Source organism: Ictidomys tridecemlineatus, chromosome 5 (assembly GCF_052094955.1).
Source record: "Ictidomys tridecemlineatus isolate mIctTri1 chromosome 5, mIctTri1.hap1, whole genome shotgun sequence".
Classification (NCBI taxonomy): Eukaryota; Metazoa; Chordata; class Mammalia; order Rodentia; family Sciuridae; genus Ictidomys; species Ictidomys tridecemlineatus.
In genome coordinates, this window is record NC_135481.1 from 16,347,599 (window position 1) to 16,360,831 (window position 13,233).

At 54.3% G+C, this 13,233-nt stretch overlaps 1 protein-coding gene across 3 annotated transcripts in view; it reads right to left on the reverse strand.

The window, feature by feature from the left end:
- The window catches only part of Smad3 (SMAD family member 3), a 109,129-nt gene that overhangs the window by 9,563 nt on the left and 86,333 nt on the right, over positions 1–13,233 (reverse strand). For all 3 annotated transcript variants that reach the window (XM_078049414.1, XM_005316724.5, XM_040275168.2), the window contains exons 3-6: positions 13,065–13,196; positions 11,694–11,768; positions 8,773–8,823; positions 1,488–1,700 (exon numbers count right to left, since the gene is read on the reverse strand). In XM_078049414.1, coding sequence (XP_077905540.1) covers positions 1,488–1,700; positions 8,773–8,823; positions 11,694–11,768; positions 13,065–13,196 — 471 coding nt within the window. The remainder of the gene's footprint in view (positions 1–1,487; positions 1,701–8,772; positions 8,824–11,693; positions 11,769–13,064; positions 13,197–13,233) is intronic.

Below are 13,233 nucleotides of genomic sequence, written 5' to 3' on the forward strand. Positions count from 1 at the left end.
CCACCTGGGGGCTGAGCTCCTCTAGAAAACGGGTAGAGACGTCACTCTCAACAGCTGCTGTGTGACATACTGCAGGTGCCTGGTGAGTGACAGCTGCTGTCCCCCCTCTGACCACACCACCACTCTGCTCCCTCCCTGCCCCAAGATTCAGAGGGTCACTCGTAAACCTGCCAGGCTCCTGAGGCAGCAGACCCTCTGGGAGCCCTCTGCTGCAGGAATGGTGTGACGCCATCCCTCCCGGCGTGTTTCTGAAGGAGACCACAGGGTCACATCATTTACTTTTCCTTCATCTCTTAAATCCACTCCAGATGGACAGAAATTATTTTTAAATTGCTTCTGCAGTTCCAACAGTTAGATAAACACTCCGACAAGGAGCTCTCTGCTCAGCCAGGGGATGCGCCCTTATGCACGGGAAACTCTCCGCTCCTGAGGAGCAGGCCCAGAGGGCCAGAAACGCAGCCAGGTTTTCCAGGCCCAGTGGCAAGTGGGTTGAAACCAGGCGACCGACCTGTATACCATTCCATGTCCCCGTTTCTCCCTCTAATCCCCACTACTCCCATTTCCTCTCATCTGGGTCCTATAGGACTGTGTGCTGGGGCCCAGAGTCCACAAGGAAGGGCAAGAGCACAAGGAAGGCAGCCGGGATGGGAGTGGAGAGATCCGGACCAAGAGACCGCATGCCCTAGCCCGCGGCCTGCAAGCTCTTCTCTCCACTGCAGGAACTTCTTTTCAAGCCAATCTGAGAGAACTCAGAGGAAGCCAGCAAGAGCAGAGGTACCCTGGGGCAGGTGGGGACAATGGCCCTTGCTGCTGCCCCTGCCAAGCTCCTGAGTTTGTCCCCAGAGCCTCTTGGCCAGCCCTTGGATGTCCTACCACATCATCTCTGCAGCCCTTCTGGGGGGCAGCAGTCTGTGACCCTGGATGGTAAAACCATGACTGTCCTTAGCGTAACCTCCCAAAGGAACCAAGACCATGCGGCTGTGTCTTCCCTGAACCCACAATGCTCCTCTCCTGGTGCTGGAACACAGCACGCTAGTAGTTGTATTTGAGTTGTGGACATTTCTTGGCTTTGAACCTTTTTAAAATTATCTAGAATATTCACATAAGAAGTTTAACAAATGAAAAAACCCTCCTCCAATAGCGACCACCTACTTATCAACCTAGCTGTACCTCAAGGGATATTTATTAAAAGATTCGTACACATTACCTTCCCCACAGACTTCCTTTCCTTGTCCCCTAAATGAGGTGTTCTCCTCCTTGGCTTCTGAGTTTTCAGAGATTATCTGCATCTCTGGGTGGAAATGAGTTGAACTCCAAGGAGACTGAACCCTAGCTGTCTGGCGTCTAAATGGAGCAAGAGGATCTGGGGGCCAGGATAGATGAGTGAGTCCTATCCCCACATCCCAGCAGGAGGCTGAGCACAGCCAGGGGAGGCATGCAGAGGCTGCTCTGGGCCAGAGGTGGGGACAGCATGGCCATCCCATTACCGATGTGCCTCCGCGTGAGCTCCACGGCAGCGTTCCTGTTGACATTGGACAGCAGGCCTAGGCAGAAGCGCTCGGAGTTGGAGGGGTCAGTGAAGCCGTCCACCGTCATGGATGGCTGCGAGGCATGGAATGTCTCCCCGACGCGCTGGTTCAGCTCGTAGTAGGAGATGGAGCACCAGAAGGCTGGCTCGCAGTAGGTGACTGGCTGCAGGTCTGCAGAGACAGAAGCCTCGGGTCAGGGCCTCAGGCCTCCTGCTCCCAGGGCCATCTGGTTATTCGGGGTGTATCTTTATGAGCTGCTGCCTGTGAGCATCCTAATGATCCAACCGGACCATGAGGCCCAGAGCCCATCCCTCCTCCCTTGCTTTAGCCCTTTGGCTCTGATGGGAGAAGCAAGATGGCTGGCTGTGCCCAGGTCCCAGCACTGGCCTGAGAACCCCACCCACTGTCTGTCTGGCAACTTGTGGGATCAACAGATCTCGAAAGGTGCCAAGCCTTAGAGAAAAATCAGAAGCAGTGCTGCCCACAGGGAAGAGCCTGGGTGACCTGCCGACAGAGAGGCCCTGAGCTTCAGGAGTCCAGGCACACAGTCCCTTCTATAGGTGAAGGGACCTGAAGAAGAGATGCAGACCACTGCCAGCCCTGCCCGGCACATACTCAGAAAGTGCCTGCTGGAGGATCAGGCCACCCCCAGACTGGGTTCCTCGGCCTCAGCACCACTGACTTTTGGGGCCAGACTGCTGTTTGGAGGAAGGGGGCTCCACATGTCACAAGGTGCTTAGTGCCCTTCTGGCCCTACCCATGAGATGCCAGTACCATACACCCCTCTCCCCCTCCCAAGAGGTGACAATAAAAAATGTCTCCAGGCACTGCCAGCTGCTTTGCAAGGGGTAAAACTGCCCTGGATGCTTGGAGCAGCGCAGGCCCTCTCTCTGAGCCCCAGTTCCCACTGTGCCTTGGTCTGGGTACAGAAGCCTCTTTACCACCAGGGCTGTGAGTGGGTGTGCCAAGCTGGCTCACGGAGGGGCAGGCACATGTCAGGCCTGTGATGTGAGGTGTCAAGAATTGCCCACCCTCCACCTCTGGAGTGGCAGAGCACCCTTGCCCTTCTAGGCAGGGAGCAAGGGAAGATGAGGTTGAAGGCAGAGGTCTAAGCTGCCTAATGGGGAAGGGAGGAATGACGAGGCAGGGGCAGCTGTGGCCTGTGCCCTGGCTCCTGAGGTCGGGCTGAGACACGTCAGCCACATCCGGCTCTGGCTTTGCTTGATGCTTCAGCATTCCAATGAGATAAGCGATATTCTAAACACTGTGGTCACTAAAATGTAAGCTATGTTGCTTTGGAAACTTCAAAAAGAAAAGAAATCCAAGTGCAATCCAAGCATGCAAAGTGGTCAGGCAACACGTCAGGGCTTCTGGCTGCCCAGGTGCAGGCTCTGCTGACCTTGCTGTGTGAACTTGGGTACGTGACTGCCCTCTGTGGCCTCAGTTTCCTAGTCTGTACAATGGCTAGTGCACCAGAAGACACCCACAGCAAACTATCTAGGTCACTGTGCTTCTGGCAGGGGTCGGCCTGAATAGGCAGCTTTGGCTGATGTGGGCCAAACTTGGCTTGCTCAGCAACGTGGAGAACAGCACACAGGCCTCACCTCCAAGGCATAAAGCCCTGCCTAGAATTCCCCAGGCCTGGTACAGGTAAAAAGAGACCAAGCTAGGTTCCCAGAGACAGTGACACACCACAGCCAAAACGAGCAGGGAGTGTATCCCCTGCAGAACATGGTCCCAAACCAGGCTCTGGGAAGTGTGGGCTTCGGGGAGTCTGAGTCCAAGAGGCCCTCCAAGCAGATCTGAGCCCTTCAAGTTGCTGACACACACTGGACACATCAGTAGGAAGATTTGGGGAAGTGGTGTCTTTAGACCAGTGTCAAAGTTTTGAGGGTTTCCATGGCAGAGCCAGAGCCATGGTCCTGCCATGTGCTTGCTTTTCTCTGCAAACAACTGAAAGATGCCCCTGCCTTCCATTTCTCCACTCCCATCAGCTCCTAGCTGCTTCCTAAAGGCAATTCTGCAAGAGAAGCCATGGACACAAAAGTATGGCCACCACCTCTGGGTTCTTCCTTCAATGGAACTTTCTTTTTTAAACTATATATTGCCCTTGTTTCTTTTCCACCAAAGGCTTTATCCACATCATGCTAAGTATGAGAAATACAAAGTCTGGACTCTGGAAAGGAAAAAGCTATGACTGGGATAACCACAAAGTTACTTATAGTCACTAAAAGAACACTAGGCCCTGAGCTTCCTAGCAGCCAAAGTGAAAAGAGAACATAACCTGTTTCATGGCTCTGGTTGACAAATGCACAATGCTTACTAGTTCCCCAAGGAAAACAAAACTTGTCCTGGCATGAAATCTTAAAGGTCATCTCTCAGGGGTAGGTGGCAATCCCTCTCCCATACCAAATAAGCCAGTAGGCCCTGGTTTCAAGAGTTTAGATGCAGAAGCAGTTCTACATGTAAGACACTATTGGAAGGCTCCTCTGGGAAAATACCTATGAGGGGGTTCAGTGACGTGCCCCTTGGAGGGCAGTTTTGCTTCTCCAGGCCAAGGAGAAGCCTAGAGTGGAAGAGGAAGTCATGTGCCAAGGCCTTGCCTTCAAACAGCCCTGCTCGCAGCCACACTGCCTCGTCTGTGAACCTCCCTTCTCAGAGCAGAGGTGTCCGGGATGCAGGACCCTCCAGCTCCAGCCACCCTGCCGCCACCCCCTGTGGAGTGTCAGCCAGACTTCTCGGGTAGCATGGGGCAGGGCGCTTAATTCTCAGCTGGCCCCCTGCCAGGCTAACGCGTTGGCTGGCTTCAGGTTTGCGCCTTGTTCCAAGCTGGCATAGACGTTCTGTTTTGTTTAAGGAAAAGAAAACAGAATAAAACCCAGAAGGCAACGCTCGGATTAAGGGATGCAGGGATGCCTATTAAAAACATGTGCAAAAGATTCAGATCCGGTAAAGGGAAAGGTGGGGGAGGGGCAGGGAGTTAACTCTCTACTGCAGGGGGAAGCTGCAAATGGGCAACAGCCAGGCCAGCTGGCACCACAAGGCTCAAGGTCAAAACAAGTGGACTGGCCACGTCTGGGTCTCCTCACCTGCAGAAGACAGCTCTGCCTCCGTCGGGGAGAGTCCGCACTCCAGTCCCACACCCATCCTGCTGCATCTCCCACTCTGCTGTTCCCTCTCCCTGGACCGCCCTTCCCCTCCGTCTGCACGGACCTGACCTGGAAGGCCCAGTGAATGTGCCTTAAACATTCCCTCCATGCGGAGTGGCCCCCATGTCCCAGCCTCCTGGGTAAGGAGTCGGCTGCATAGTAGGTTAGCGCCCTACAGGCCCAGGCCAGCTATGTCCCCAGCATCCAGGGCAGCAATTCTGACCTCTCTCCAAGGATCAGAGCAACAACCAATTGTGCACAGAAAGAACCCTGCGTTCTTGATCCTGCAACCCAACTACCACCAGTCCTGGTGGTAAAGTCTAAGACAGACCCTGAGGAGGGTGACTTCCTGTCCTCACGTGGCCTGCGTGTGATTTCGCAAGCTTAGGGAAGACTGGAGCCAGAGGCAGCCCTAGGAAAATGGCTTGTACAGCAGCATGAGGACACCTGGCACCAGGTCATTGTGACCTGGACCCCTGTCCTTTTCTCCAGGGCTGGTGGCCTTCCACTTCCCAGCAGCCCTGCCACCCACCCCTGCCTCTGTCTCCTGGCAGAGAGGAAGGCTCATTCTGCCTGCGGCACTCTGGGAAACCATCCCCTCCTTAAACTCCAGCTCGACCTCTCCCAGGACACTCCCTGGGACCTCATTTTCCTCAGTCAAGCCGCTCCCTAAATGTCTCACTTTAACGCAGGGAACAACTTACTCACCTGGCAGGACCCAGCGCGTTACCTTTCTCCTCTCCCTCCATCTCCATTTGCCCCAATCCTACCAACACAAATGCCCAGGAAACTCCAGGTGACTCACCAAGCACAACACGTACTCAGAGAAACGTCACCTGCTCCTGTCCCTTTCCCTGCAAAACAAAGCTCCTGGGCTCCAGATGCCCAGCGGGGCCTCCCCTGCTTGGGGGCTCCTCCTCCAGTCACCAGGCTCCTTGCCAGAAGTGGCTTTACTGTGGCAGGACACTCAGTCTTCCCCAGACCTAAGCCCAGGACCCATGCCTGGGGGGGGGAGGAAATCAAAGAAGCCGGAAGTCCTTTCATCCTTGTTGTATAATAATTTTGTAATAATTTCTTTAAAGGACATACTGAGGTCCAGGTCACAGATGCATCCCGTCTCCTGCCTGGGGAGGAGACCTCAGTGTCTCAGTGCACACTGGCCAATGCAGCCTGTGGATCCAGGCTCAAGACCGGCTCACAGACACCCGCCCTTGCCAGCCGCGCTGCCCTAAAGCATGTGTCCCTCCCAGCTGCCTCGCAGCAGCGGCTGCCTCCTGGACTTTGTGCTTTTCCTCTAGTAATTCCCCCCAGCAGTTCCACTGTGGAGGGTGATAAACCCCCTCACCACCTGGAGCCCACCACCAACTTCATTCTGTAGGCATGAGGGCCAAGGGGACATCACGAGCCCTTTCAGCCTCCTCTTTCCCAAGTCCCCCAATGTGCCACCCAGCACAGTGCCGGTTATCCTTGAACACGTCCTGCCCTCCCATCTGAAGGTCTCTCCCTCCTTTTGGCCTCACAGTAGCCACCTGTCCTTCAAGTTTATGCTCACATGTGTCACATGGCTTCAGTGGTCCTAGCCCATCATATTTTCCTCCTGGCACACACAATCCCCTTCCTCTGCACTTGTTCCCTTGGCACCTGGAGCAAGGTATCACAGGTAAACATGGATCCCTGGCCACCCCAGCAGGCTGTGAATGCCCAAATGTCGCCCCCACTCTGGACCCCAGTATTCATGAACACTAGGAACTTGGCAAATGCTGAGGATAGGATATTCCTGGTCGGACATTCCCACGAAGGCCCCGGTGTTGACCTCTGAACACTCCCAGTACTTTCATCTGCATTTACCTCTTGTTTTATAATTGATTATAATCCCAACTTATCAATCCCAACAAGGCCATTGACCTTGACAACAGGGTCTAGGATTCTCCCTCTGGTCCCCCCACCTGGACAGGCACATGGTGGCCAGACGGAAGTACCTAGGGAATGAACGAGGAAGACAGGCAAGCTGGCAGGGCTCCTACCTGGGGGCCATAGCCTGTTGCCTGTCCCTTCTGGAACCTTATTCTCTGAGTGAGGCAGGTGGGGACAGCTGGTCCAAATGGCCCAGCAAGGCAGAGTCCTGCTGCCATGGTGGTCATGCTATGGATCAAGGAGGATCCAAGATGAATGAGTCCACCCTATTCTATGGTATCCTAATTTATAAAATTAAAAGTTAAGAGTATGCCTCACAGAGTTGTTATGAAGATTAACACTTATGAAGCAGTTGAATAGCGATAAACAGAAGTTCTCAGGAAATGCCAGCCATTGTCACCATCACCCTCACCTTACCCCTTCCCACTGTGGTGCCTCGAATCTGTGACAGCTCTCAGGTAGGTTCTGAATGGAAAAGTGGGCGCAGGGGCTCGTCCAGCAGAGAGGAGGCTGGGCCTGCCGGCACCAGTGTCTCCCCGGTCCTGCTCTTGACTTGCTGGCTGACTCGTCCCGATTCAGACCTTCCTGGCAGACGAGTAACTAGGCCAGTATGAGTGGCCTCCATGCTCCACGGGCCAGCTCAGGGATGTTCCTGCCTTTGTCAGAAATGACCTAAGAATCACCCACTCTCAGATAAGCATGTGAAGAAGGGGCAAGGGTCCAAGCTTGACTCACCCCTCATCCTAGACTCCATGATCTAAGGGTGGTCCCTGCTAACTGCCACCTGGGACAGCTTGCTAAATGGCTGAGCTGGGCAGTGACCACCTCCAACCTGCCCTGTGACCTCTGGTTTCAAAGCCAAGGGCTGACCCCAGAGTCTGTTGGCTGAATGTGCTGCCTTGACCATAGTAGGGTGAACAGAAAATAAATCTAAACCAGCTCATCTCAAAAGCTGAAAGCCAGAGTTAAGCGTGCCGTCATGGCCTTTAGTTTCTCGAGTGTTCCCATGGCTTCGGGCCTCCTGAGTTTGTTTTTAAGAACTCAGTCCTTTCCTATCAGGAACATGACCTTCCCTCTGCAAAGCCCAGTGCTCACAGTGAAATGTTAAAACAGATCCCCCAAAGTCACATGTCACTCTGCCCACATGGTAGCTTGTTTAAAGTGCTCCCAAGCACCTCCCAATACTCCAAATGATGAATTTTATCTGACACTCTCGGTCAAGGTCTGAAAACAAGCGGGCCCCAAAGCCAGTCCAGTGCACTCTGATTCACCACATGTGGACATTAACCATTGCTCTTCCTGAGCCACAGAGTAAGTTCCAGCAATAAAGCTTCAAACGAAATCCAAATCACATTTTCTAATACTACCAGCCCAGAAGACCAGAAACTCCCTTCCATAAAAATGACACAGACATTTCCTCTGTTTTGAGCCCTTCAAAATAGGCTCCACGCTGAAGCCACAAGGACTCCAGAAGCCTGTCCCAGCCTGAAGAACTGAAGGACACTGAAGGTCACTGGCAGAGTGACCCTTAGAAACACTGAGCCAGAAGCCCAACAATGCAGGGGTGCTGGGGAAATGAGGGGCCAGCTGCTCAAAAACATCATGAGGTAACGCAGAGTGGTAAACTAGGCATCTAAATATGGAAACACGTTTGCACAACAACAGAGAAGACAGGAAGGCACCAGTCCATACATGCTGGATCCCAGACAATCTGGCTGGTGGGATCATGGGCCCAACCTCCCACCCCTGCTTATATGTTGCTGTTTTAATAAAAAGATAAATTATAGCAAGATGAAATATTCAGATAAAATCCACATGCGTGTATCTGAAGCAAGTCCGTGAACGCCGGTGGGTGGAGTTGCACAGCCGCCGTGGCTTTGCACCAAACCACACGTATGTGCTTGGCTCACCACAGACCCTCGTCTCCTGGGCCTAAGCTCTGGGGGATTTTCATTCACTCACGTCCGACAGCCACTCAGGTGAAATACAAACCCGGCACATGGTTGCCTTTTCTGCCACCACTGTCTCAGGTTTCCCCGTTCTGAGGTGACCCGAGTCACTATAACCAGAAACCTGAGCGGCTGAGCTGGGCAGATGGTGGGGTGAGGGGCTGGGAGCCCCACCTTCAGTGTAGCAGCCGGGGGGGGGGGGGGTTCCAGGCATGGGACAGAGATACTTACCCAGGTTATTGTGTGCTGGGGACATCGGATTTGGGGACAGATTTGGAGAACCTGAAAGGTGAGACACAGTGATAAGACTTCATAAAAGATCCAATGGGGAGAGCCCAGACTGAGCGCCAAGTCCCAGAAGGTGACCTAATCTCAAGTCCCAGAAGGTGACCTAACCTCATGCCCTGGCCCATGCTGCCCGCCCTGGGTGGAACGAGGGTTGATGGGGTGATGATCTCCGAGGCCTCCTCCACACAGATGGGTTTAGGACCCTAACCAGTGCTCCAGCACCGGCCTACTGCCTTCTCAACTAGGTAGGTGGCATCTTTTTCTTCAGCTTACATGACCTCCCTGTTACCTAGGCTTCCTGGAAAATAAGGGGAGCCTAAGCCCCGCCCACAGCCCCAGGTGGTAGAAGGCTGGCCTCCCGCCCCAGGTGACCCAGGCATCCCCAGTTCTGCTCTCAGTCCTTTATGCTCAAGAAATACCAATCTTAGGACACTGACAGGTCCTGCCTCAGAAATCCTGCAACTCAGCAGCTAGATTGACCTTCTGTGCAAGACAGGGGAGTGCACATAGGGAAAGTCCAGTTCCTCCTAATTCATACTCTGACTTTTTTCTCCATCCCAGAGCCCCCTTCAAAGAAATCCAGTCGCTGCCCCTTCACAGAGCACCGTCCTGCTGGTCCCCTTTGTTCCTGTATGGTTGAGGCTACAGGAGTTATTGATTTCTTAATATCCCTGGGGCATAGATTTCCAGCCCCCTGAACCAGGCCTGGAGGCTGTCCTTGCACCTGGCCTCAAGCACATGCTTCCTCAAGCTGCCTCTAGAGGTCTTTTATTTCAACCCAATGAGCTGTAACCTCCTTGAGGGCAAGGCATGAGCCACAGAGTTCTTCTCCAGGGTGGTACCTAATCCAAATGGAGACACTGAACAAATCACTGCAAGATCAACATTTCAAAGTCAGTCATGGGGTTTGGACACACCACCATGTACCAGCTGTGTGACTTTGGCAAAGTCCTTTAACCTTCTAAGACTTCATGTTCCCTGGGTGTGAAGTAGGGATAATATCATCTACTGGGTGACATGTAAACATGGAGGTTGTGCATATCAAAATGCTCATGCCGTGATTGGCACACCGTAGGCACTTAATAAATGTTCATTTCTAATCTGTGGTGGCCTGAAGGCTGTGGGACCTTCTCACTGCTCTGAAAGGTGCCCACGCTGGCCAGGGAGACCCGTAGTGAACAGGTAACCTGCTGGCCTGAGACACTGCCACGCCTCACACGGGAGGGAAGTCAGGCCCTGAGCAACTGAACTGGGATCCAAATGGGGAACTCTGAGGAAGAAGAGAGAATAAATAGGAGCCCTCTACCCAACCACGCACAGGCTGACCCGGGGCCACAAAAGCTAGTGTCACCTTTAGATACATCACCATAGTGCCGTGTGGGCAGAGGAGAGAAAAAAAGAAGGAACCCAGAAAGGGGGAAGAAGGGAAGAGAAACCAGGGAGGAGAGGGTGCAAACACGCTGCCCTTCCTATCTACATCCCTCCCCTCTGAGCTCTGTTTGTTTACAAGAGTAATCATTCTACAGATATGGAGAGCAGCGAACGGGGAGGAGAGAAAGCAGAGTGACAAGAAATCTAGCAGCTGGAGAGAGACGGCTTAGCTGGCCCACTTCCCATGCCAGCCTTTAATAGCTGCAAGCCTGCAGCGGTCACTTGGCATTGAATGCAGGAAGGTCTTCAGTGCACTCCAGCTGGGTCCACATGGCCAGCCACTCACCAGGGTGGGTGTGTGTCGGGGCTGAGCTCAACCCCTAAGTGCCACAACACCCAGGCTGGATTTCAGCGACTACGTTTACAACACATTTGTGAGCCCCTTTCATTCTTTGGGGAATTGCACAATCCCTTCTGGGCCGTGTGCAGGGGCAGGTGGCTCCGCCGTGTCTAGCAGCTCTGTGTGTACAAGGCATGCCCGCCACCGTCAGAACGGAACATCTGCTGGGCTCTCTCCTCCTCCTCACCCAGCCACACACAACGCTGCACACATTCTATGTGGCAGCTGGGGTTCAGTTCAAGAAGCTGCTGGTTTGTGGCCAATTGGGTCCCATAACAAATGACGTGAGAAACATCTGGAGATGTGGCAGGAGAGAGCTAGGCTGGATCCCTCCTGGTAGGAGCACTGTGATCACATTTGACCACCATAAAAAATAGCTGCTTCTGCAGCCGTTGGAGATCTTTTTCTCTACCCACGCTGCCTCTCCTTGCTTTTCACCTGAACTGTTCCGGTGTCTCAGCCCGGCTTCCACCTACTGCCAGCAACATCTCACTGAGGCACAGGCCTGCGTAAGGCCTTCAGCAGCCCCCATCAGCCCTGGGCTGCAGGCCAAGTGCTCTGCCTGGCTGGAAGATCTGCAGCTTGAAGCCCACATGACTGGCCCTCTGTCATCCTCTCTGGATGGAGCATGCCAGCCCTACTGAGCAACCTGGGCTGGATATCCCTGGACTCAACCGCACTGAGCTCTCCCTGTCCCTAGAATGCACCAGGCTCTCCCATTCAGGACCCCTACAAGTCTGCCTGGTGTACCCTTTGCCCAGTCGGATGGCATGGCTAATGCTTATGCATCACCAAGACTCAACTCAGGAAAAAGTCTACAGTGCAAGGTACACTTCCTTCCCTGACCAGGTTAAGTGACCTATTTTGTGCCCTAGCTGACACATTGTGACTTCCATCCGGGCATATATGAGACAGCCTAGTAACGGCTGACCAACTTCTCCGTCTCCAATGATGTGTAAGCTCAGCATTTGCCACATAGTGGTTACTCTATAAACACTGGCTAGAGAGGAGGGAGCGAAGGGTGGTAGGGAGGGGAAGGGCAGGCAGGAGGAGCCACTCTGCTGAGACTGTGAGTACGCCTCCACCAACTGACCTGCGTCCATGCTGTGGTTCATCTGGTGGTCGCTGGTCTCTCCATCTTCACTCAGGTAGCCAGGGGGTGGGGTCTCTGGAATCAGAAGGTAGGTGGCCCATTAAACGGTTTGCACAGCTTGGCCCTGGTACACCGTTTGCAAATACATCAAGCGTTCACGTTGCTACCCAGAATGGGGTGCTGGAGGAACACGGCCCAGGAGTGAAGGTGGCCACTCCTGGATTCTGCCTGCTCCGCCTGTCTGATCAGACACAGCATGCCGACGAACTCCCAAGCTTGAAATGCCTGTTCCTAGAGCTGCTGCCAGACTAACTTCTGCCTGTTCTTCAAGGTCAGGTTAACCCCACGCCCTCTGGGGAGGCTTCTGGGCTTGCCTCAGCCTCCCCCATCTCTGGCCTCTGGAGAGCTGTGCCCTCAAGCCTGCCCCTTGGCCCCTGCATCTTCCCCTGCAGACCGCTGCTGTCCGCTGCTGTCCATATTTGTTGTCTCTAGGGATGTGGCCCAGCGCCCTAGGGAGGCTGCAGTTCGACAGTGGCGGAGACTGTGCTCTCCATTTCTCTCACACTCCTCCAGACCCTGCTTTAGCCTCCAAGGTCTGCCATCCCAGGAAGGAGACTTACCCCCAGACCAGAGCTACCTGCAAGGATCTGAAAGGGCTGGATAGGGGGCCTCTCCCACCCGCTCTGACCCGAGCACACAGGCTGGGCCACGCTCAGCCAGTGAGCTAAGCCAGAGTGAGAGCCACGTCCAAATTAGACCGCTCTAAAAGGAGCGCAGCTGGATGACTGCCCCAGCAAGCAAAAGTCGCTGTGGCTGGCCCAAGAGTGGCCAAGTACAATTCCCCAGGACGCCAAGAGTTCTGGTGATTCACACATTATTTGCCTGTCAATGAGGGGCTTCTCAAAACATTTGCATTCTTTGACAGGGGAGCCCTTTTCTCCCAGCAGGCAGAGTAAAAACTCCAACTCGGCCTCAGCTCCCACCCAGGCTCTAACCCTTCCCAGGTCTGAAACCCAGGCTACTTCCAGGGCCCTGAGCTCCCCTACTCCGCAGTCCGCCCTGCCTGCACGCCAGCCCTGGCCTATGGACCTGCGTGAGGGCGGCCGAGAAACACAGTGCTGCTATTTCCGCTTCCAAAATAAATGAGTGCACTGAGGCTGGGCGGAAGGGTCACGCTGCCCCTCGTGCCAAGAAAAGCATCATTAGCCAGCGGGGAGCTGAGGCCACAGGTCCTCTCCCAGCAGGGATGCGGGTCTGAGTCGGGGCCCAGGGCCTGCGTTTTGCACAGATAGAGGAGGACAGGGAGTGGGGGGAACAGAGCAGGCCTGGGGCCACCCTGCCTCCCCAGCCCGCCCCTGTCCCTATGAATACCTGGAATATTGCTCTGGGGCTCGATGCCAGCGGGGAAGTTGGTGTTCTCAGGGATGGAATGGCTGTAGTCGTCCAGCGGGGGGAACTCGGCCGGGATCTCTGTGTGCCGTGGCACCAGCACAGGAGGTAGAACTGTCCAAAGGAGACACAGCAAGGCCACTTAGCACCC